At 41.5% G+C, this 25335-nt stretch overlaps 1 protein-coding gene across 9 annotated transcripts in view; it reads right to left on the bottom strand.

Annotated features, from left to right (window-relative positions):
• The window catches only part of DYNC1I1 (dynein cytoplasmic 1 intermediate chain 1), a 193977-nt gene that overhangs the window by 53287 nt on the left and 115355 nt on the right, over window positions 1–25335 (bottom strand). For all 9 annotated transcript variants that reach the window (XM_037386335.1, XM_037386336.1, XM_037386333.1 and 6 more), the window contains 2 exons: window positions 24595–24694; window positions 19509–19634 (listed from right to left, as the gene is read on the bottom strand). In XM_037386335.1, the coding sequence (XP_037242232.1) occupies window positions 19509–19634; window positions 24595–24694 (226 nt within the window). The remainder of the gene's footprint in view (window positions 1–19508; window positions 19635–24594; window positions 24695–25335) is intronic.

Here is a 25335-nt window from a genome sequence, read left to right as displayed (position 1 = left end):
TTTAAAAATAGTACAGCTCCACCACTGTGTACACCCCACAGCAGCTACAAGGCTCCACATGTATTTTAAGAAACCCCAATTCAAACAGTCATTCCACAACAAAGTTCTCAGTTTGTCTGAAACAAGCTTGGGAGACTCTGAAGCAGGCCAAAGAAGCCAAGTGGACAGCGTATTTTTAAATGTTGTGTTTTCATGGTTAGCGTGTTTGTGAATTCAGAATGCCAGAATACAGTTGAATGGTCAGGATATAAACTGCTAAAGTGTGTTTTTCATAAAGTTCAAAAATAACCTACAGACATGACATGGACTTAAGCCCTCTGTACTGCTCCTAGTTTTACGTATTGCTCCGAAGTAACTTGCATTCTTCCACTGATGAAATGTCCACATCCTTTTAATTATGTCTATATTATTTTTCTACTGAGGAAAAACTTCTGTCAAATATTAGAATTTAACAATTTAAGGACTCCGCTCCATGGCACTTAATATAATGATTACTTTCTTAAAGTTAATGGCAGTACTCAGATGAGTAAGGACTGTAAGATCTAGCCCATTCATTTAACAACTTTAAAAGCATTCATTTCTTAGCTGTAATGGGAGACACCAGCAGACAGGTCTCCAGTCTGTCTGAACAGCTCTGTGCTCACGGAAAGCAGCAGAAACCATTCCCTGTAAACCTCTTCTGCCTCCAGGCTGCCTCTTGTTTGCCAGCTGAAGCAGTCTTGCTCCTCTAAAACAGAGTTTTGCCACGGACTTCAAAGGGGGAGGAACCAGTCCATGGTCAGGTTTTAAAGTAACGACGTACCACTCTTTGTACCTCTACCACACCTTTCTAGGGAAATCTTATGGCACTTTCCAATAATGATGGTAAAGCTTCCCAGTTTTTCAGCTAGGCATGTTTTATATGCCTATGTAAGTGCTTAGTTACCCATTGCAGAGGACAGCAGCAGCTAGTTTCATAGTATATGGCAACACTGCATAAAGAAATGTAAGAGGGATCATGTCAGGAGGCAATTCCACGTGGACTTTAGTATCCACAGTATAAAAGCAGTGTTTAGAACAGGAGGTTTCCAGTGTTATCTTTTTATGGGTGTCACAGAGCATCCATGTCTGCAAGTTGCTGGGACCCACAGGAGACAGGCAAACCCCAGTGTTTGGTCACCGTCATTTCTCTGGATTGCTCTGTGCAGTGAATCATTTCATTATTCACTGCAGCTTAATGCTCTGGTGTTTTCTCCCTCTATGCAAATACAGTTTACTGGATTTAGCCTTCTCTGTCTCTCCTTAGCTTCCTCAGCAACGCTACCAAAGTATTTCTGGTACTTCTGGCTTTGCGATCTTCCACCTAGATTTCCTACTCCTGGTGGGTGCCACCACACTGGTTCTGCTGCCTCATCCCCCACGTGTGCTCTGCCTTGTCCGCAGAGGTGAGCAACCTTCAAAGGGCCAGACGAGCCAGTCTGAATTAGATCCAGGCGGGAGCACTGCCCAGGCAAAAGGGAGAGCCAGGCCCAGGCTGGCAAACCTGAGACTTTTGCCTGGCAAGTGGGCAATCCCGCGCCCCGAATGCTAAAGCTTCCATGCCTGGCTGTTACGAGCACTGCACTGAAAACATAATTAAGAAACAAAGCATGAAGCGCCTGTGCTCTTGCATGGTGAGAAGAGGGCCGGCCAGGAGTGCAGGTGCTGCCCAGTGCCCAGAGAGGCCCGCAGCCGGCGGGACGGAGGCAGCGTGCCCGGCCCCTGCTCTGGCAGCTGTCAGGCTGCCTCGGCCTGCACGGAGTGGGGGGCTACAAGGGCGATGGGGGGGCCTTTGCTTGGCTGCCTCTGCCTCCTCCCGCCCTCCCTGCTGATGCGCTTGATTCAAACAAGCCCCAGACCCTCTTCAAGTGGCTGGCAGCACTGGTTTTTATTTTAGAAACTTAATCCAGCCCAGATTTGGGTTAATGATGGCGTACCCCTTCAACCACAGATACACATGCTCGGGACAGAAAGTCATTTAGATTCTCCTTGCTGAGAAGCCTAACCTCAGTACCCACATCTGATGTGTGTAAGGCCCCAGAGCCTCAGCTGTCTGTGCTCATGTCTGTAGATTCGGATGGCACTCTGCCCAGCCACCAGTTGAACAAGTTCACAAAGACCTGGGTGCTAAACAATGATGACTTTCAATAGGCAACGACTACTGCATTCAGCGAGACCTCTTCTGCAGGAAACCACCCCCGTAGGCAGTGCTGCCATACTGGTGCCATATGCCTACACTTGACACCAGATGGATCTCAAAACAATACTTTGTCAGTGGGAATAAGCGATCTGAGGAGTTCACAGGCGTTTCTAGACTCCAGAATACTGGGATATATTGCAGCAGGCACTCAGGAAACTCCTGGGTAGATTTTCTAGCTGAGCAAACATGTGGAAAAAGCACTGCAGTCAGTGTGCCATGCTACTATAGGTCAGCTAACACAGACAGCAGTGGGCAATAAAATTAACTGCAGCTGAGTTGAAGAGGCAGATCCTATTCCTTATTTGAGCGAATTGGCTTAGAGGGACTGAGACCAGAGGGACAATGCTGTGGTTCTGCCACTTAGCTACAACCATGAAAAGGCGCCAAACTTTATCCATAGGAACTAAAGTCTAGGGACCAGACCTCTGATTGCCTATGCTTGCAGTCCTGAGGAATAAATAAATAAAGACAGAGGCCAAAAGTACATGTGCAATTTACTCATAGCCTTTTGCTCTCACTCCTGCTCATCAAGAACAGTATCTAGAGAGTCTAAGCACTCCCAGTCAGAAGACCGTCTCCTCATGCTTGCCTTGCTACACACACTTACACGTGACCCCAGAACAGATATGGATGATATACCTCAACTGCAAAGATTGGATTAAAATCATAATCTAGAAACAAAACAGCAACTGAGTTACTAAATAAAGCCCTTTTTTTCCTGCCAGTCCGACGGAGCATCAGCATGGAAAGTAGTGGTATCAGATCTGAACACTGGTTTGTCTGGTTTAGTGCTCTATTACATCCTTTTTGCAATACAAAAGAAAGCGTGAGATAGATACCTTGGAAGAGGCAATTCTAGGGTGACTTTGCCCTGGCTAGTGAGATACCTGGATTTGTACACTGAAATAGAGACTATGTTCCTTCTAAGAGTCTTGGTTTTTTTGAGTACCAGCTATTATGAAATCTGGATATTTGTGTTTCACATAAATGTCTAAGTAGAATTAATAGTAATAAGCAAACAGGATAGCAACAGACTTACAACTGTTTTTCCCAACTACATTTGAAAAGGTACCTAAAACATGATTTATGTGTATGGAAACCTTTACCTAAGAGGTTAACTCTTAATTCTAAAAGCTTTAAATGCCAGGACTTCTGTATTGCTCCCCCCAACTCTCTTCCTATTCAACTACAAAATAACAAAATAACATCTGAAAGATTTTGTGCTAGAGATTATTTGTGGCACCATAAAAAATTCATCTTCTACTAAAAATAAAATAAAAGCAGTTGACATCCTTCACATATTTAAAAAAATAAATAAAACCAAACAAACACTTCTTCAAACCAAATGTCAGAATCCTGTTTAATTAAAAAAAGGAAGTTTATACTTGGTTATGGTGTGTGTTGACATCTACCTCTTTGATTTCCAATAGTATGGCCTGGAAAGAACAGATTGCTTTATTCAAGAGAAAGAAAGGAGGGAGGGGGGCTCAGTGTGACAGGAAAGAGTGTAGGCTCTATTAACTTCAGTGCTTGTTAAAACATGAAGGATTAATGGTAGAAAGGGAGGGAAGAATTGTGAATGTCTCCAGTTTAGGATCTTCAAAAATGTTTGGGGATTTTAAGAATGTCTCACCCGACCACATGAAAGCTGCACAGAGAGACTCAGCCACACGACTGCTCTAAATCCAAAGCTGGTATTGCTCCACTTATACCATCAAACCAATGGAGCTAAAATGCAGCCACAAATTAAATTTAATTTTATTGAAAAAGTACTAAGTCCTTAAAAAGAAGGAAAAGAGTATGTCAGGAAATGCAGCTCTTTCTTAGCCAAGTTTAGAGGGTAGGTAACTGACATACAACCTCAGTGTTAACAACCAAGCATTGCAGCAGAATCAGAAAGGCAATATCCAGCCTCATGCCTTTGTTTTAAGCAGGTAAGAAAGCTGAAGCTCTCTGCTTTCATCTCTGTAACTCTGTAACTGCAGGTTCAGCCTGTGTAACTACAAGACCTAAATAATTGGAACAAAGTCCGCAAGCTGCCTTGCCAAAAGGGAATCTGCACTTCAGCCCTTTTGAAAAGTGCATTTGGTGATATTATTTATTCAGTGGTGGTGTGATGACTCAGAAAAGCAACAAAACTGCTTGCTGTATTGCAAAAGCAGATAAACATGATACTTCTCAAGTGCCATACGGGGAGATCCTGCCTGCCTTTATCCATGATGCAACAACCGATCAATTTGGTAACCTTGAATTACTACACATACATTCAAGCCTAAGAATACAGCCTTTGCTGGACATCATACTTTCTTTGTTAGACTGATGATGAGAGAATTAAAGCCTGGAGAAATAAGGAGAAATTTCATAACAACAGCACATCAAGTTTTCTTTCCACCTAACTGCTTATGTGCTAAGTACCTGAATTGGCCTGTTTTCTCTGATTAGAACCTGGCTGCTTGTCAAATTGCTGGGTCAAATCCATCAAATCCTTAATGTCTGCATGCCTGCATGTTGGAAAAGCAAACACTTCCTTGGTTTGTCTGTTTTATTTAGATCATGATACTCTAACAGTTATACAAGAGCACTCTTAATAGTTTTGAATAAATTATTCACAAGCCTGAAGTGATGGGTCTGCACTGCCGCTGCAGACCTGGAGCCTTAGGGCATATGCCTGCGGATGGGACACAGAGACCTCTGCCATCCCCACTCATGCCACAGGCTTGCCAGAACTTGGAGCACATGGTAAGTGTCAGCTTGAGCATGGCATTCTGCCACTCCACTTGCATGCAGCTCAGTAGTTTCAGCACAGCATGAGCCAAAGGCTTCTGGACCAGAGCTGCTATACATGCAGCCAGCTCAGGGCATGGGTAATGGTGTCCCTGCCCACCACCCCCTATAGCTATAGCTGCAAGTTCTTTGGGACAGAAATTGCTTTGTTACAATGGGTTTGTTAACAAATTCCTTTCAAAGGCATCCCAGTCTGGTGAAGGCCTCTAGAACTGATCAAATAATAACATTACATGAAAAACTTGCTTGGTGTAGTGGTCAGAAATGCCAATAGGTAAGAAGCAGTTCTTAAACTGAAGAGTGTTCAGTGGCTTTCTAAAAATACGAGGCTGGTGGCAGAATGTCCTTATCAACTACCACAAATCCTCTAGAAGTCAGTCATCACCTACATGGTACATGACAAAACAGAAGTTGACTGGTGTGTTTCTACTGATGCTTTTGATTCTGTTAACTAGTGGTTGCTGTTTTCATACACAGAAATGCCAAGGAGATTTTGGAAGTTAAAATCTTTGGTGAATTGCAGCTGAATAATTCTAGCAATGAAACCTCCTTAAAGTTCTGCACACATTTATATTTAGTCACTAACTTCTGTTTTAAAAAGCATTTCAGACACAAAAGGTGTCTATCCACACACCAGCTGGCTGGTGAGACAAAGGTATTTAGGTGTTGCTAAGGGCACTGGCAAATCCCATTGCCTGCCTTTCTCTTCATCTTCAGACACCTAACCACATTTGTAAATCTAGCTCAAAATCATTGGAACATAAGTTAATGTTTTAACAGTTTGGGTCTGCCAGCAGCCAAAATTCAGATTCAGCAACAATAAATTCCCACCTGTATTTCATTGCTAATTCAGGGCAAGATGGGAGTCTTCTATTTTGAGCTTGCACACTGTTTGCTGTGGGGAATGTATATAGTTTTCCTTTCAACAGCAAATAGTATCAGGTTGCAATTGTCACTCCTCTTTTTTTTTTTTTTTTTTTTTTTTTTTTTTGTCAGAGAAGGGTTTAGTGAACTGGATTTCTAATATTAAAGGGCTCTTTAACACAGATAGCTACCCCAAATAAAGCACCTTAACTAAACCACAACCTCCGTCTGGCTGTATTGTGACCACCCTCTCGTGGAAGTGGTCATGCAATCTGCATGTTAGCTTAGTTGTGTTTGGGTTTCATCTGGGCTCAGAAAATCAGTACGATAAGTTGCAATGATCAGTCTACAGTAATTCCTGAAGGGACAATAACCGAAGAAAACCAAAAGATTTTACATTCAACTTTTCAGCTCCATTGAGATGCTTCATTCTCCATTCCCTACAGAGACTAAAGAAGTATGCTTAAGGACACAGTCTTTAGACAATTTTAGGGACAGTTTAATTAAGACACCAAAAATTGCTGTAGCAAATACCGCTAATGTTATGCACTAAGTCTTGAAAACTATACCCTATGTATGATCAGCTGTGTATATATTAAATCTACAGTAACTACACGCTGATAATCTAATAAAGAATGAAAAATGATGCTTCCCTAATCCTTTTCTTTCTCTTTAGCACTCATTTTGGTGAGCAGGGCAGAGATTGCAGCATTCAGTGCCAGAATGTCCTGAAAAATATAGAGTATTTAGTGTAGGACAAGTTTTCAAAAGTCATCTTCATCTGCATAGCCTTAAAGCACTGATTACATTTCCATGCATTATTATCCATGCACGTGGATGGCAGAATAGAGAGTCCATAGTGAAACAAAAGAGGAAAAGTTCAATTTATACTGTTTTGGTCAATATAGTCATCACTATATCTCTCTGCATTCCTACAGGTTTTTTTAGGGGGGAGAATAGTTCAAGCACTGCAAAATGAAATATAGATCTTGAGAAGCACATACTCAAAACACCACACAAAATAAAGCCGTCTCTAAGCGTTGCAGTTAGACAACTCCAGGCAAAAGCATCTACGAAGGTAAAGCCACTTCTTCTATCTAGCAAACGCCTGGGGAATGTGGCTGGGAGTGACAAGTCCATGAGTTCTGGTCACTTTGCCTGAATTACTTCTGCATCTTCTCTAATATTATCTAATATTAAATACAGATATAGTCTTCGCAGCTCAGCCCCACACTCACAAAGTGCCCCAGCCACTGGTCTAAGGACTTAAGCTTCTTGTTGCTGCACACCTCTTCTCCAGGCAGTCTGCTTTCTGCTGGAACCACAACCTGGACTAGAGCAAGGCTCAAGCACCCCTGTCCAGGGTGGTTCTTATCTAGCACCATGCAAAAGCAGAAGAGATCCCCCAGAGATTGACACACAGTCTGGGCTTGCCTGGTATCTTGGTGTCCTGGACTCTTCTCCTCACAGAGAAAGCACAAGAGATGATCACTTGACGGCAAGTTATGGAAATATTTGAGCACACAGAGATAGCAAATTCCAGACTTGGAGAACAGGAATAGAGACACGAGTTGTTCTTGAGCTGTGATGGTAGCTTGGTGGTTTCTATGGCAGCAGTTTCCCAAACCACACATTTGATCAATCAAACTATGTGAAGCCACAAATGAATTAGAAGCCAGTACAGATGCTGCAGGAACAATTATCTACAACTCAGCCTGTGAAATTTCACATAGTAGTCACAGCGGCTTATAAGAGAGCTGCAGCTAAATCTCAAGTGTAGCACTCAGTCCAAACCCCTCAGTAAATGCACAGGCCATGAGAACCCAGGCACGGTCAGAAGATCAGACCAAGACCACTTTAAAGCCCCAGCTGCAGAAAGAACTTATTTGTGTACTTAACTCTATCTTTTCTCAAAAGTCCATGATCTTAATTGTAGTTAATTCTTCTAAGTTCTCCATGACTTCAGCTTCAGTGACTGAAAAGCCTCCTCATAGCCAAGCAAATTGGTAAGTGCTTTCCTAAACAGTCGATTTCTTGATTCAGGACTTCTGAGAGCCAGTGACCTCCTTTCAGGAAGGAAAGAAGGATGCCCTGACGTTCAGCTGGTCCTGGGAATTAAAAGCAGTCACAGCCCAGCCGACTTCTGCATAACCTCAGAGACAGGGGAGGGAAAAGGACTATGAAATGTCAGATAGACTCACAAAATTGCCAAGTTTGGGAGGCACATCTAGAGATTGTCTAGTCCAAACCCTTGCTCGGAGCAGGGTCAGCTGGAGCAGATTGCTCATGACTGTGTGTAGTTGGGTTTTGAGTATCTCCATGGATGGAGACCCCATGACCTCTCTGGGCAACTTGTGCCAGTAGTCAGTCACCCTCACAGTAAGAGAGTTTTTTCTTATGTTTATTAACTGTAATTTCCTGTATTTTAGTTTATGCTCATTGCCTCTTGTTCTGTCACTGGGTGCCACTGAGAAGAGCCTGGCTCCATCCTCTTTACTCCCCATCAGATATTTATACACATTGATAAGATCCCCCTGAGCCTTCTCCAGGCTCCCAGCTCTCTCAGCCTTGTATCAGAGATGATCTGGTTCCTAAATGATCTTAAGAGGCTCTTTGCTGGACTTGCTCCAGCATGTCCAGTATGCTCTCTTAGACTGGGGAGCCCAGAACTTAATGAATCTCTATGTACTGGACCCCTCTTTAGGTATCAGACCCTACAAGTCTTTGAATGGAGCTCTGCCTGCTCCAGGAGATAGGTCACTTGGTTTTCCAAGTTAAGGATAGGGAGCAAAGGGACAACAGTATATCTTATTTTACTTGTTTCTGAGCAATTGGCATTTTGTACTCTGTAGTCTGTGTCACTTGGGTAAACTTCTATCAGTTCACTGTCAAAATAATTACAGTAATATTTTCTTATCTTTTTGATTTAATTGTAGCTTCTAGTGAAGACTGACAGGCTATTATATTTGCCCAAATCCATCACCTTCACTGTTGTATCATTTATAAGTAGTGTCACTACATAATTGGAAATAATTGAAAATTAATTAAACATTGCACATAGATACGAGGATTGAGAGACTGAGTGGCACAGATAAACAGCTATCTAGTGGAAATGCAGAAGATACCACAGGCAAGTCTGTATTTAAGAATAAGGGCAGAAACACTAGTTAGCTTTGCACTGTTCACGTCTCCTACAGTAAATTACTGTGCAAATTCTGACATGCGTAGCCTGGCTCTGCACTCACAGAGCATGAAGGAGCAGCTAAGGCCATGCAGGAATAGATGGCTATGTCCCATTACAGACCCAATTTTTAAACCCACTTTCTCCAAACAAACCTTGGTTTCCTGAAATTCCACATCCTGCTTTCCTCACCTGCAAGGTTCTGCTATTTTTTTCATGAATAGTCTTGTAGAGGAGGAAGGAGGGAGATAAGCGTTTTCCCATTCTCAGGATCAAAGTCTTAGTTACAATAAAGCAGCATAGTTATGCCAGCTTACATTTACCAACTCCTGGAGTAACAGAGGACTACATCTTGGTCAAAAACCAGCTTGCCTGGGTCATCCATCTCACCAGTGATGGGACATTCTATCATGCATTGCTATCCTGCCAGGAAGAATGGATTTACCCCAGACAACTCCTGGCAAACAACAATTATGCACAACTCCTATACATTGTTAACTCAGTCCAAACTGGGCTTAGTCTATCTACTTACAGATGTAAACATGAGACAGCAAATGTTGAGCATGTTCTGCACCCCATGAAATGACTGGTGATTCAGTGTATGTTCATGAGCAGTATGGAGGTGGAGTGCAATCAATATTTATCTTAGCCACAAAAATACTGAACGTTGTTATAAGAGCAATCGGAATGAATTAATCGTAGATCCTAATGCACCCTGGCACATTTTGTTGTAGAGATAATGAAAACACGCTGATCTCTCTGATATGAGATGTATAAGTTTTTAAAAGCATGTTGCTTCCTGCACATAGGACATTTGCTTGTCAACTCATGCTAAAATAAATGTACTTCAGCTTTTCTTCTCTGATACTTTTAATGATAAAGGCAATCCTGTTTTAATAAAAGTTCACCAGACAGATCTGCTTTGTGAAAGTTAAACCTATGTGATTTGTCACAATTCGTATTCTGTTATTATGGCTATATAATGGATTGCGAAATTTTTGCAAACCACTAGAAATTACTTCATATGGACACTTATTACTAACAAAGGCTCTCTTCTTATAATCAGCATTATAGTGACAGCAGATACGATACCATTATGTGGAGTAGAGCTTGTACAATAAGAATCACTGGGCAGTCTCTGAGGGCACTGATAGAGACTCCCCTTTTTGCAGCTTTCCAGAAGACTCTGCCCCACATGAAGCATCTTCCAAGGATAATATCGGTATCTCAGCCAGTCAGCACATGCTTCTGCTTTCCCGTTGTGGGAAGCAGGGAGCGTTAATCATCGTTAAATCAATGTTGCTGGTATACAAAAGTTCTTTTCAGGGAAGTACTTGTCAGTCATCCAGCCGTGGGGGCAGAGGGCGGAAAACTGTTGATTTTAGACCTTAGGCAGAGGACAGTTGTATCCCAGGCTGTAATGATGGATTCCTCGGTTTCTGGGGCTTTTTACAGCACTTTAGAAGAGTAACTGTTTTATATTTTGTGCCAGGTAATACAGAAAGAGGCTTCACTCCTCACATAGAGCTCCCACAGAGACAAAAATCATGAGGTGAAACAATTTTCTCGAATTTGGACCAAATGCACTCTCCATTGCGAGTAGCTTGCACAGAGAACAGTTACATAACCCAAACAGAAAAGTCATGCCTATGGCTGTTTATCCATCATTTGCAGTGTAGCTAGGGAATTCCATGGTATTTTATATCCTTTATGGAAATAAATTCTATGGAAGGATCCCAGTGACTTATTGATTTCACATCTGATCCTGCATTTCTTGTTCACCCCAAAACCTTTCAGCACTGGGAGTTTCAGATGTACAAGGAGAACTATAAAACGTAAAGTTCACATCAACAAAAGAAAGTTATGTTCTTTTTTCCCTTCCTTCCTCCCTTTTTGTTAAAATATTTTATACTGGGTCATGTTGAAATGTAACCAAATCAACAACTACTAAACTATAAAACCCCCTCAGGAGCAATTGCAGGATTTGGTGATTTTTTTCTCTGCCATTTTCAGATAGTGTGGCAAATTTGCATTTTTTATCAACAGAGTTTTTAAAAATTCTGAGTTGAATGAATAATGTCATGTGTTTATAAGTATCAATAATCTAAGCCATCTGCAAAGGAATGGTTTTGCAAAGGCATCTCTTTCAGAACACTGTGGATTTTGTCACTGCTTGAGGTTTTGGCAAACCATCAATATCACTATAATTTTCTCTTATGAAATATAGTTTTTGACTGAGATCTTTTCTTTTTTTCCTTAGCTAGCTAAAGTTTAAAAATACTGCATGTGTAACTCTGCAGATTCAAAGGTTAGGTTTTCTCCAAATTGCATTATTTGCATATTGCATATTAGATGCCAGTAACTTAGAAAGGTATATTGCAAGCTGTAAGTGAAACAAAAAAGCTTAATAAAAAAGAAAAAAGAGAATGCCTGCCTTATCAAATGCTCAACATATTCTTTATATTTGGTTTGAAAGGAAGAGTATGTGAACTTTTAGAAGACAAACACCATCTTTAAGCACAGATTCATTACGAATCACTATTTTAACACCTACAAAAAGCACAATGCTATTACTAGTAGTGACAGCATATCATTTAAGGACGTGATAATCTACACCCTCCAAAAACAGACTGGAAGCAGGAACCGCCTAAAATTTTCTATCCAAGACAAGCAAATTTGTCACTTCCTAATTCTTTGATTCAAAATCACAGTTTCAAATGAGGAAGATAATCTATGTTAAGCAATGCTCTAAGCAAACGAATATTCCATTGCTAGCAGACTTTTATGTATAAACACAGTCCTCAAGTAATTCAGAACTTTATTACTAATAGGGAAACTGCACCCACCTTTTGTATCAGCAGTCATTTCGCAGACTGATGGGACATGGCATACAGTTGTGCTATTATAATGTATACATTGGCTTTGGTGGGTGTGTTGCTTGTCAGGGTTCTGCACAAGATAACAATAGATCCAAGTCAACACGCAAAAAGCAGCTTTGCCAAGGGTTGGGAAAGGTACAGGTAAACCCAAGGGAAGGCATACAACTTTGTGAATCCAATTGACATTGAATAGTCTAAATAAAAATGCATAGTTTCTCTCCGACCTTGCCTGGAAGAAGGTTTCCTTCTCCCACTCTCGGTATGAAAAATACCATGATCTGATTTTGTGTAGAAATAAAGTCAGTTTTAAGAGATTTTAGGACTGGAAGGCTATGTGGAAAAACATGGCATACTTCTTGAGCAGCAGATATTAGCAGATTCCACGTTAACTGCTGTGGCATTTCAGCAGTAAAGCAAGATTTGGGGCATTTCAATCTGGGGATCTCAGGACTGGCTAGGACATTGTGGAACCCAAGATGGACTATACATTTTCTCATTTTCAGTGCCTTTTCTCTCATCCCCCCCTGATGCTTCTGAGTTCAGTAGTATCTGGGAGACAGGAGATTCTGCCTTTTGTATATTTGGTCCTCTTTGGTTCCTTCCACAAATCTGGTGGATGCAGGTCCCTCCTCTTGCCTAAGACATCAACAACCATTTTCCAGATACTACATTCAGCCTTGGGATGGGTGGGTGTAACTTCCACTGACTCACAATCTCTCCACAAGTACTGGAGCACTAATTTTAGGCAAATGAAAGTTATTTTTAATCACCCAAGGCTAGAAATGGTGTGGACTCCAATATAAGGAGCAAAAAAAGACAGCTAGTAGTATCAGCTGAGAAAAGGAAGAAGAACCTAAACCAAAAGCCTGAGAGACAAGACATAGGCTCCTGTTTACTGAAATCCCCACAGCGCAAACTGCTCTGTGTTTCGCTGTGTGTTTTTACGTTACAGTCTGAACAAGCACAACAGAAGAAAAAAGCTTTAAAATAAAACCAGAATGAATATGTCCTTCTATCACAAGCTGTAGCTGAAACTGTTCTCCTCCCCCAGTAGCATAGTTAGAAATTCCCCCAAATTTTAATTAAAAAATGGCACACCTATGCATCTGCATGAATTATTGCAGGGTGCAAATGGTAATAGCCACAAAGTGTCCAAGTGAACAGGCACAGCAGAGCTCCGCGCAGCTCCACAGAGACCATCCTCCCAAAGATGCGTAGGAGGAAACAAAATAGAAATGAAAGTAAAACAACCTCTTCCTCTCTGAAGAGTGCTACTTTACTCAATTTTACAACATGTGTATGTGTTACACAAATTCTGCAGCAAATTGGGGTCCCTGGGTACTGGGGCATTCCCAGCATGGCAGCTGCCTCAGCACCTTCACAGGCAGACATGCAGAGGCTCCTTACCAGAAAACTATTATGAAAACGGGCAGAATCTGATTCACGTTTAGGATCATAGGGTCACAGGATAATTGAGGTTGGAAAAGACTTTCTCTTCCAAAGGAGGGTTTTGGTTTTTTTTTTTTTGGAAAATTTGCAGTCAGCTCAGAGCCACATGTCTTCTCTGAGATTTGCAGCACTTTAAAGACTGACCACAGGTGCTTGCTCTCACTAGAAACTGAGGAACCAGACAAGTCAGCTCTGGGACTGGACATGCTGCTGGTTGTTAAGATTGATTTTACTTAGGAAATTCTGGGAAGCTTGGCGGGAGTTTAGGGTCTGTCATTTCTTTTACAGCTCTGAAGGGCTGAATCCTTACTTGAAACTTAGATAGCAGCAACAAAGTGAGCAAGTCTTTGTTGAAAAGTGCCAATATAATTATCAGAGAGAGTTTTCTTTATTTTTTAAGCATTCCAACCATACTTTCTTAACAATTGAACTTGTTGTAGTATTTCTTTTCTCTTAAAGTTCTGGAAGGACTAAGCTCTGGTCTGGCTTCCACAGAGAAGAAAACTCAAGGACTGGAGGAAAAGGAGGATATTAGTCATTCATGCTGTTACCTCAGCTGGCTCTGCACACCAGTCTCGTGGATTTGGGCGCTCAGCACCTTTAGAAGACAGGCTGCTGGAGCAAAAAGCACATCTGAAGGAATTTATGTTGATTTTGAAAGAGCAGACAACAACAAAGGGACCAAATCAGGAAAAAAAAAAAAAAAAGGCAACTCTGGCCAACATCAGCCACTAAATATAGCCCTTCACTTACCTCAGTGCATCTAATTCTAAGATATGTATTTCTGACTCCATCTATTTAGCTGAAAAGGGAAAGACCACACCAGGATAAGCAATGAAGAGTGGTCAAACACATAACTTAATGGCAGTGTATAGAAGCCACTACAAAAAAGCTAGGGGAGAATGAAACATTTTGTGGTGTGGCTGAGTGGCTGATTTCTGTACCCAATCCACCAATATTTTCCAAGCATGGACAGCTTTTCTTGAAATTAAAATAGAAAACACAAGTCCCATATCCCACAAAAAACTGACAGTTTAGCAAAGAGATGGAATGAACGAAGTAAATCTGACTGCATGGCATTTTAGGAAAAGGACAAAAATAGCTGCAGCTATTAAAAGTGATATACTGCTAAAATCTTTTTGTGATTATGCCAGAAGTTGATCTGACTCCTTGAAAGAACTCTTAAAGGGTTATTGCTTCCTCAAATGAAAGCTACTTCACATGTGCTCTCCTTCCTTAAAAATATGCTGAATGGAGTTACTTCTAAGTGTCAGATTTGTACTTCTCACTGCCCTTTTGAGACATTTGGAAATAACATAGCTGAGAAAGAGGAAATGAATAGATCAGGAAATAATCTATAATAAATCAAAATGCAGCCAATGTAGTCATCTTTTTGTTGTTGCTATCATTAGATTGGGTGTAGTAAAGCAGAATTTGTCAGACTTTCCAAACACAATGCAGAGTCCTCCAAATCAGAAAGTAACATTCAGATCGGTTTATTTGCATGAAACTAGTATCTTTAGCTGTCTTGCCCCACTCCTTCTCTCCTGAAATGATGGATGTTTGAAGCTACGATCCAGATACCTCAACCAACTTTAATAAGCCCTCTTAGTTCCAGAAGAAAGGAAATGGTTTGTAATATCCTGAAGTCCCTTAGATGCACTGATTATTTCTTTCCCTTGTGAATTCTGTCTCTGCAGCTCAGTTCTAACCCAAAAGCTATAAGATCTGGTGTAAGAGCAGTGCTGTACCCATAACAGGCTCTGCTGAAAGCAAGGATACAATAGTTTAGACTTCAACTAGCCAATTTAATACAAACACAGTCTGAGTTCTCATTTACCTCACTCAACCAGATATGTTGATGCAAAGTTTCAGGTAATCCTTCAGGTCATTTTGGCTTAGAAAGCTTAGATCAGACCACCAGGAAACAGAAACAACTTCATGGGCAGACATGACCAGCAGCACATAAACAGTGGGCATTGCATTACAAATAATCCTCATAATCAATGGATAATGTAGATTTTATTTATTCAGTGAAAAAACACATTATGGACATATAAGCACTTTCTAAAGACTGAGAAGTACCATTGACACTACTCTATCAATCAACAGCACAGGAATGTTCACATACAAGGCCAGCCCCATGCATTGCATAAACTGATATAGGATTGAGCTCATGTTGAGTTATATCATTAACTGTGCCATACTATTTTCATTTTTGCCACCCTCACCTAAATGCAGACCAACAACAGTAGCTGAGAGAAGCAGTGTGAACCACCGCTTAAAATTCTTCCACCAAACCAGGGGAGAGTCAATATGATTTCCATGTCATTGCTGGAATTCATTCCTTCTCTGGACACTGCCAACCCAACCCAACCAGGGATGACTCATCTGCAGGGCCTCATAAAGAACTTCTGAAAGGCTCGTGTTTTGCCTTTGGAATGCACTGGATTGCACCAAGAGTTTGTGATGCTCCAGCGTGGGGAAAGAGAACATCCCTGACTCTTTCCTATAAAGACATTCCCAGTCTGCACTCTGTAGTATTAACTGCAGCTCAGTTTATTCCTCACTACCTAAGGAAAACATTGAATGTTCATTTCTTTGGCAAATTTTATCACCCGTCCAGTTTGATTTTGATTCTGAGACAACATTTTTTTGCTTGCATAGGAAAACAAATGAACAAATTGCCCAATCCTTCTTGGACTTTTCCTTGTTTTCCCATTTCTAACCTTGTGGTAAAAGAGATGTATGATGAGCTATAGAGGAAAAAATCTGTGGGAGTCCCAGCTAAAATCCTGTCAGCACATCACTGGGTAAAGTAGAATTATAAAAAGCCAAAGAAGGGCAAAAATATAACAAGCAGAAGAAAAGAAATATTCCACAGGAGGAGAGAGTAGAAGCCAGTAGGACTGTTTTGTTTAGAAAGGATTTGACAGATCACATGGCACTTCACATGAATTAATGAGTAAACAAGCCCACTTGGCTGATAGTAATTTTTCCCTTAATGCATATTAACTAAAATTGAACCCAGTATTTGCAGCACTACATATTGTAAAGCTATGAAATGTACTACCACCTACACTGTATTAATGAGCTAACAACCTAATATGACTTAAAATTGGGCAAGAATTTAATATTTACAGAATACATCATCCCTCACATTTGGGGACTTAAATGTTTTGCTGGTTGGAGTTAGGAAAAAACATAATTGCTGATAGATTTTTGCATCATTGTCTGCCGTGACTGGTAGACAACTTTAGTTGAAGCCCCTGGGTTCTAGCAACTTTCAGCAAAGGTGTTGGGAAAGCCTGTTCTGATTATGACAATTTCAATAATCCTATGTAAGATTACAAAAAGTCATAAAAAGAGGTAAAGAAAATTCAGAACTTCCTTGGTAATCATCTCACTTAGATCTGTATAATATACCAGGAAAGGGAAAAACATTATGGGTCCTAGCTTCAAGGATTTGCCAAATGTGCACAAGAGGTATCTGAGGTTTTACCTGCTGAAGTTCAGCCGGCATTTTAGCTGTCCAGAGGTGCTTCATATACCTATTTCTATTGATGTTATCAGAACTCCTGAGGTGGAATTTCTTAGAAGTTCCTCAGAAATGGCTTCATAAACCTATTCACTGATTTGACTTTTCAAAAGTGGCTTGCATGAGTTCCTTGACAGTCACATCGGAAATGAGTTTCTACTTGCTTGTATCTCACTTTGTCAGCCCCAAAATTGAAAGGCAAAAGGTATATTAGTCAGCACCACACAGTATTTATTAAGATCACATTTTTATGGAAAGTCTTTGGATAGGAAAATAGGGGTCTATTGGGAAAACACACTCAAAGTACTGTGTGTGTCATATCTGGGCAACCTAGCTGTAATGATAAGGTGGGTGCTCATCTCCAGCTGCTGGGCTGGACTGTTATAACACCATGTATTGCAGAAGAAAATTGGGCCTGTCTCACAGAAGACCTAAAGAAATGACTAAATCAGGACTAAACACAGGAATGTTTCTTTTGCAAAATGGTAATGTAAATGATGGGGGGGCTGACTAGTAATACAGTTGGTTTCCACTAACAGAATAACATTATGATCTACAGAACTGAATTCCAGACTCTGAGCTAAGATAATTTTTTTTCCTTATTTCCAAAGTTAGAACAAAACCTGTGTTCAGGAGACCAAGTCTTATCCTTTTTGCTTCCCCATTTAATCTCACGTGGGTATCCCCATTCGATTTGAGATGCAGAAGATATTCTGCATGTCAGAAGTCCTACATTGGTGGTTCAAACGTGGTTGCAACTCATAACAGACTTGTAATGCAATTTATCTGTGGACAGTTTGACCAAGAATATAAGTATTTCCCATGGATAGAAGGATTTCTTTCATCTAACTGGAAGATGATGAATCCAGCATGCACATGAAAGCGCAATGCCATGTGTCTCTCAATTTACAGGTTTCAAGGTTCCAGTTCTAAAAAGGGGGACATCTAAACAAATGAGCGAATTAGACAAAAGCTCAGCCAGGCCAAATCTCTGGCCACCACTCTGTCCCATGTGTGTTTTTCTAATAGGGTGGGTGTACAGCCTGTCTCAGTGCTTTCAATTTAACAAGTCATACCTCCCCCGTTTAAGTGTACTACTTTTAAAACTAGATAGAATTTTTAATGAATGGAGCAGATTGTTATGTCTGTAGGCAACTTGCCCTCTGTGTACTCAGAAGGGCTACCCTGAATCTGGTTATGAGATTGCAAAATCTATCTAGTTTAAGGATTATTCTTCCTGAAAATGCAATGAGCAACTTCTTCGCTTGAATATTTTGTTTAAAATATTAAGCTGCATGTACATTCTAGAAGTATTTGAACATGGGGTCTGAAATAAGATCTTAAGCAGTCTGAAAGAACACACCAGTCTGCAGAATATGATATCCAGAAAAATAAAAGTTCTCATTTCAAAGGTAATACACACACACATACATATACATGTATATAAATCTGTATGGCATATCTGTTGTGCAGGCCTAGCCTCCTTGTGAAGTTGTTTTTCAGTATAGCAAATTAGAAAAACATGCCCAGAATTAAAGGTTACTTAATCGGGTTGAAGCAGTAACTTCAATTCCAGCAACTCCCTCCCACTATGTTATATCTGATAATGTACCCAAGTCCAAACATAGACTTAGTTCAAAAAGATGTTTGGTCCTTGAATGTAAAATGACACTTAGCTTACACAATTAGCCAGGTAATACATATCCTTCCAAGAGAAGCAATTTTTACCGCAGAATAATCTGCATTTTACTAATCTCTGATTGTTAAGCTTTACTTGCTGAAACTTTTCCATATGGCTTTTTGAATACCACTATCCTGTATTTAATTACCACAGAAGGCCATTAATGAATAGGTTGGGAATTTGGCCCAAGCCCTGTTCCACAGTTTGGACAGTTTGATGGAGACAGAGCCAACGAGCAGAACATTTCTGTCAATATGAGGCTATGCCATTTCACACATCAAAGCAGTGACAAAAGAAGAGTAAACAGACCTATGGAAATAAACACACAACTATTTTGTAACTGTCCATAAACTTCTAAAATAGCATGGTCACAAAGTAGCACTGAGTGAAGCGAAGCACTGTTGTGCTAACCTGAAGGACAGTCAACCAGAAATTGGTGGAGTGGTCTTTGTAATCAAGATTGTTTTTATCAGTCTGTAAGTAAGATGCATGTCCAGAAACGCAAAGTGTACTTCCCAATTTTAAAGGCAAGACATGATATTGAGCAGAACCAAGGCAAGGGTAGGCAGCTTGGAGTGCAGAGGATGTGAGGAAGCTAACGTGGGTGGGAAAGCATATGTTGCTGCTTGGAAGAGGAAGTGGTACACCACAGTTACTTCATAAGTGCAAGGGCTTTATAAACTAAATCTCCTAGGGACTGTTTCAAACAGACAAAGAATGACATCCAGCCCTGACAGGCTTTCGGTATTGTTTGAGAAGGCTGGCTGCCTTCTAAAAACATTGCACTGCCACATGCACCTTTTCCAAAAATGCCTATTTTTAACCTCAGCCTCTTTATATAAACAGTGGGAAGATGCCCCATGTAGTAAACTTTGTTTTGTCTAGCATGAAATTAATGGCTTCCTCAGTCTTACCTGACAATGGAAAACATATTCTGGTGTGGTTTTCTTGAACTTCATGTTCCATACCAATGCTACCCCATCAGGCTCATGTGGAGCATCTTCATTATTGTTATAAGATGCAACCATCAACTCAGGGTACTAGAAAGAAAAAGAAAAAGAAAATTAAATAAGATGGATGATGATGAATCTATGCAAAATCAGATGAGACAGAAATAATCTACACTAAATGCACAATATCTGCTTTTAATTATAATATACACTAGTCCAATCATAGCATTCAGCTTCAGTCTAGTTTTATATTTTACTTGTCCCTGACATCCTTAAAGCCCCTGCTCCTTGCTCTCTATCAGTTATTCTCAGATACCACTAAGGCAACATTAATTTCTGCAGGCAATCCTCAGAAAAGACAACCAGCAGCATATTCATAAAGGGAATGCAAAGCAAGGAAGAGGAAAAATCTGAAAGCTTGAGTCATTCTAACGTAATTGTTTAACCATTTCTTCAGGGACAAACTGTTGTCTTAATTGATTTTGATAATAAAAGCACTATGACCATAGTGTTGACTTGCTTTTATTCTGAAATTCACAGGTTTTTCAGCTTTCCCTGAAAACTATTCTTTCTTATTTCATTATGCACTTTTCCTATTCACTTATGCGTAGAATCAACTCGAAAGCTCTTCTTGATGATTCAAATAGCAAACAAAACATTTTCTTCACAGAAGCTGAATTTTGCAAGATGCTGAAGTCATCTTGTAAAGCACAGGGTGACCTTGAATTCCACTGACTCAGTAAGATTGATGTAATGAGCACTCTAAAATCAGATTCATTTTTTCTTGTACGCCCATTATACACTGTTTTATAGAAGTAGATATGCAATACACACATGGATTTGCTCTGTTTATATATATATACACATATATCCACAACCAAATAAGATCATATATGAAAAATCAGATTTTCACATTCTGTTGATGTCCTTGTATCATTTTAAAACACCATAAGAAGCAACAATTTGCCCACAAAACATCAAGTACTTTTTGCCTATACATTAGCAGTTCTCCACTCTCACACATTTGACATTAGGCACCTCTGGTAGCCTCTGTCCTTCCCTCTAAACAGTCAAAGTAAGGCAGTAGCCCTTACGGCACATCCAGAGAAAAGCACATGGCTTCTGCAGACCGGCAAAACAGCAGCCCAAGGTTTGTAGAACCCACACACTGCTCTTGTAAACTAGGAATGCTTTCCCTGAGAATTTCTCAATGACCTCTGCAAATCATTGTCATTTTTTGTCTTTCCCAGGTAAATTCCTGCCAAACCATTCACCACTTTACAGGGGAACAGTGCAGCTGGTAGATGTAAAGGAAGTGGGACAAAGAAACTGCCAATAGTGCTATTGGGAGCTGTGAATTTGGTCCACACCAGATATTTTAACAATAAAAATAACCCCACCACCTTTATATCATTATTATTGGGATTTGAGCCTCTCTGCTTTCAAAATCCATTTGGAAGAAATAATGCACACAGCTTTAACTTCTGCCTTCAGCAGCTGTTCCTTCCCACTTTGTGTACACTTCCATGGATAAGACATCATGGAGCTGATGATTTTTATATTCAAGCTCATAGTTCCAAATGAGCCTGGACCCATGTGTGGGAAAACCAGCAACAACACATGGTCCCCACAGCCGCCTCTTTCCCATTTGGGGGCAGCTCTGACGGGGTTGTACCTACATCCTGACAGACCTTGGCTGCTGGCCCAGCTTGTAAGGGCAGTTTAGCACCCAGATCACTTGCATGGGATTTAGAGCATGCAGCAGACCAAACACCTCTCCTCCCCCCCCAAGAACTGAGGGAGACCTGAGGGTGCTTTAACCCCACACCTGAGACACTTCTCTGGACAGCTACATCAGCCTGCCCTCCACTGGTCTCATCCATCTCACCCCCCTCTTCTCTCTCCCATGACAGATTACAACCGTTTCTGAACAGTGTGCTCAGCTTCTTTGAACCTTCTCATCCCACATTGGCCCAGGTCCAAGTAAACAGCATATGCAGTAGACTCTTGTCAGGGCATCTCATTTTGGCTGAACACATGAGGTACCATTCACACGAGCAGCTGAGCCTGCAGTTGTGAGGGGCCAGATGATACCCTGGCAGGCAGGAGTAACAAGCCCTTCCACTGGCATGACTGCAGCCAGCTAGGGCATGTGACCAGGTCTGAAGCATCAATTTAGAGGTGCTTTGGGGTTGGTTCATGTTCCTGGAAAGTTTAGCAAGCATGTTCTGGTTGGCAGCATGTCTGGCCATAAACAAACACTGACTCAAATCTTGCTGGTCTATACGTAGGTTTTGCAATCACGTTTTATGCATCTGACTGGAAATACAGTTTCAAGTTTACACAGATGCTGGGGTCATACCTAGCTGGGCAACACCATTGTGAGGCTATTTGACTCTGGAAAAAACAGAGCTAAGTGCAGCACCCTAAAATCCATGCTGGCATTGCCCACTCACTGCTTCACTCAACCTACTTGCGTTTTACAGAATTTCAGTCCTCACCAGGTGCCCAGCTGTCCTGTGACTGCAACTGAAAACGATGTGGAAATGGTGCTGTGGGAAACAGCATTCTAGGCTGCTGCCTGAAAGTCAAGTGAGACACGGCAGTATCCATAAGACTTTGGTTTTCTTGGCTTTGGATCAGCTATGCTACCTCATGGACAGAGCAAGGTGATTCCACTGTCTCTCTGTGTTTACACTCAGTCTGTTGGGCCTTTCCCTTAGATCCTTGATGAAGCATCTAAGCTGTTTTCCCCTTCCTCTGCAAAAGAATCAAGGGTCTAGTGGTTTAGCTTTAATGGTATGAATGATCCCACATGTTTGGGACAGTATTTTACATGTGACTGGGAACAGAATAACTTGTTTAATCAATGCATCAAGGTCCTTTGTTTGATTAAGCTTCAATTTGCCTCCAGGCTGTTTTGCAGCAACAGTTTTATCGCAGAAAATTGAGCAATGTGTTCTGCAGTTCCCATGATTATTCAAGTACTTTGGCATACTGGACACTGCCATGTCCTGGAGCATGGGTGAGAAGCGGAGCTAGTGGTTTGGTGAAATACCTCTGTCCGGCTCCAGCTCCTGCTACATGATACACCTCAAAGCAAGCAAGAGAGGAGGCAAATCCCTCCTCCCAAGCTAGTGTAGAGCAGCACACAGAAGGTAGAGCAGCACACAGAAGCTCCCCGGCATGGACAAGCCTGGCTGGGGTGCCAGGGAGCTGCGCATGAGGAGTTAACGGAGGAGGAAGGCAGGAGGGGCCACCCTGGAACAAAGAGGTGGGAAGCAGAACATGCCTTCGAGCCCCAGGGGCTGAGCAATTACATTTGGCAGTGCTCTTCTGAGGCGGCTTTTTTTCTTGCTGCCTTGGGAATACAGTAAGAACTGCCTGTTAGGAAAATATCAGATAAGAATTCCATGTAATTTCCAGCCCCTGAACAAGTGAACAACCTAAGATAAGTGTTTCCTCAGGCTTATATTTGATTTCTGTGGAAATCCATATGTGCTCAAAGGCCACCCACATCACACCAGTGCATACCTGTAGTTAAGCTGATATTTTGTATGAAAGCAAAGGGATAAATCCTTCATTTCACACACAGGGCATGATCTGGGTATTACAAGAAGCCTCTCTGCAGCTGGCTGTTGTGCACCACACCTGGTCAGACAGCCAGACCTGCACAGCCTACCAGGGATGCTCAGTGGGACCCTCCAACTCCTTTTGTCCCTGCTGCCTGCCATGTAAGCTGCCACCTTACCTGAGAAGTACCTGGAGAGATGGAAGCAGCCCTGCTGTTATTTCGAGGGGAAGGAGAGAAGGATGGATGTGAGAGTCACTGTGCTCCTTATCCACTGCCTCTCTCCAACCTGCACACACCATTTACGTACTTGACCTTAAACACAGGCTACATCCACATGCACATCTAACATGGTGCAGAAAGAGCAGCTACTTCTAAGGTTAGGTTAAGCAAACCTTGTTCTTTGCACTGGGCTCAGCTACATCTATAGCATCTTTGCCACCCACACCAGCCTGCATCACATGGCTCTGGACACACCAGGGCACACCTTAGGCTGGGTTTGGGGCCAACTAGGCAGACTGGCTTGCATTAGTATTTTCTAAGTCTATGCCCTCCTGGAACAGTTTCAGTAATACCTGTACCGTGGACCTTGGAGCAGAGCCTCCCTGGTTTCCTGCCCAGGGAAAACAGCTGCTTTGTTCCAGGCTGGAACCTAAGAACAGGCTAACAGGGATGAAGCAGAGGGGATGAGGACGGCTGGAGCAAAACTGGGACCGAACGAATTCGACAGGACATCTGATGATATGTGTGCTGTGCTAATACCAGCTCTCTAACGGAGCAACTAATTAACCTGGTTTTTGTGCTTTGCTGATGTGGTTGCATTGGTTTTGGGAAGCTTAAGCAGCTCTATTGTCAGTTTTATTTTGCAATATGACAATATTTTGCAGTGCACAGATACTGGATACATTCCAGGCACGCTGCTCTAGTGTGCTCCCTGGCCAGCTGCGGTCTCCTCTTCTATTGCTTGAAGAGAGGACCAAGCATTTTTCAGAAGACCGCTTTTCAGTCTTTTCAAGTTGTTCATACTTTCACATCTTGAATTTTAGTATATTAGAAAAAATATTTATTTCTCATTATTCTTTTTATTTTAGATATTATTACGTAAAACTATTTACTAAATCAATTGCTACATACTTAAAATTATTTTTAATTGGTTTAATTTTAAACCTTTTATCCTAAAAAACTTCTGTGTGCTGAAGGTGTGGAACAGGGAGCTAAAATAAAGACTCCATCTTAGTATGTTTGTTAACCTATAGTTCTATTACAACATCCTGGTTTTGAAGACCAAAAAATTTCAGTCTCATTATTGTCCACTACTCCTCTTTACTGAGCAACATGTATTCACTCCTTCAGGGTCCTGCTGTTAGCTAAATATAATATCATACTCCACAGAACAAAGGGCAAACTGAGGCTGGCCATTTTTTTTTAGGGAGAAGCTGGAAGGGATATGGAAACATATCTCCTGGCTTCACATCTTACCTGAAGAGACCAATCCATACAGGTGACAACACGATGCTTTGACCAGTGCTCATCATAAAACTGACGGTTAAAGGAAAGGTTGGCTCCTGCTTGAACATCTCTGTGTGAATTCAAACAAAGTGACAGTTTTTGAAGTACCAGGGTTCAAATGCTGTGAAAAGCAATGCAAAAGGTCCTGACTACTTCTTCTTACATCTCTGCCCAGCCTAGGCAAGTCTGCCACCTTGATTTAATTGCTCTTGCTGACTGTCTTGCTGATAACGAATCTGCACCAAGGAACAAATTTTACATTCGTTTCTCAAAACCACCGTTCTTAATTTCCCACTGCTTTCCTGACCCTTCTGGGTCACCCCGGGGCCACCTCTGCCACCTCTGCCTCTCAGGACCGAACCTGGCCCTGGCATTCCGTTCCCCCTTTCTGAATCTTCACCTCCAAGCTATATGAAAATCTCCCTTATTCTTGACTCCTGAAATCTTAAAGATACAGCACCTCCTCCCAGCGATGGAGAGGGCAGATGCCTTTTGGCTCCGTTAGGATGGGCTGTCTTCAGCCATCAGTGCTGGTCCAACACTGCCACACTGATGCATTTAGCTGGTCCACAAGGGCGATGCTCTAAAGTAACCTCCAGTTAGTAACTTCAGTGCAATACAGCTACTGATTTGCTATGAGGCTTCAATGGATATGCAGCTGTTAAAATGTAAATGCTTTCTCTGCTACTAACAAGTTTTGCTGCTTCTACT

Source organism: Falco rusticolus, chromosome 4 (assembly GCF_015220075.1).
Source record: "Falco rusticolus isolate bFalRus1 chromosome 4, bFalRus1.pri, whole genome shotgun sequence".
NCBI classification, from domain to species: domain Eukaryota; kingdom Metazoa; phylum Chordata; class Aves; order Falconiformes; family Falconidae; genus Falco; species Falco rusticolus.
The sequence above is the reverse complement of the archived record's forward strand: the minus strand, read 5'-3'. Positions and strand labels throughout refer to the sequence as shown.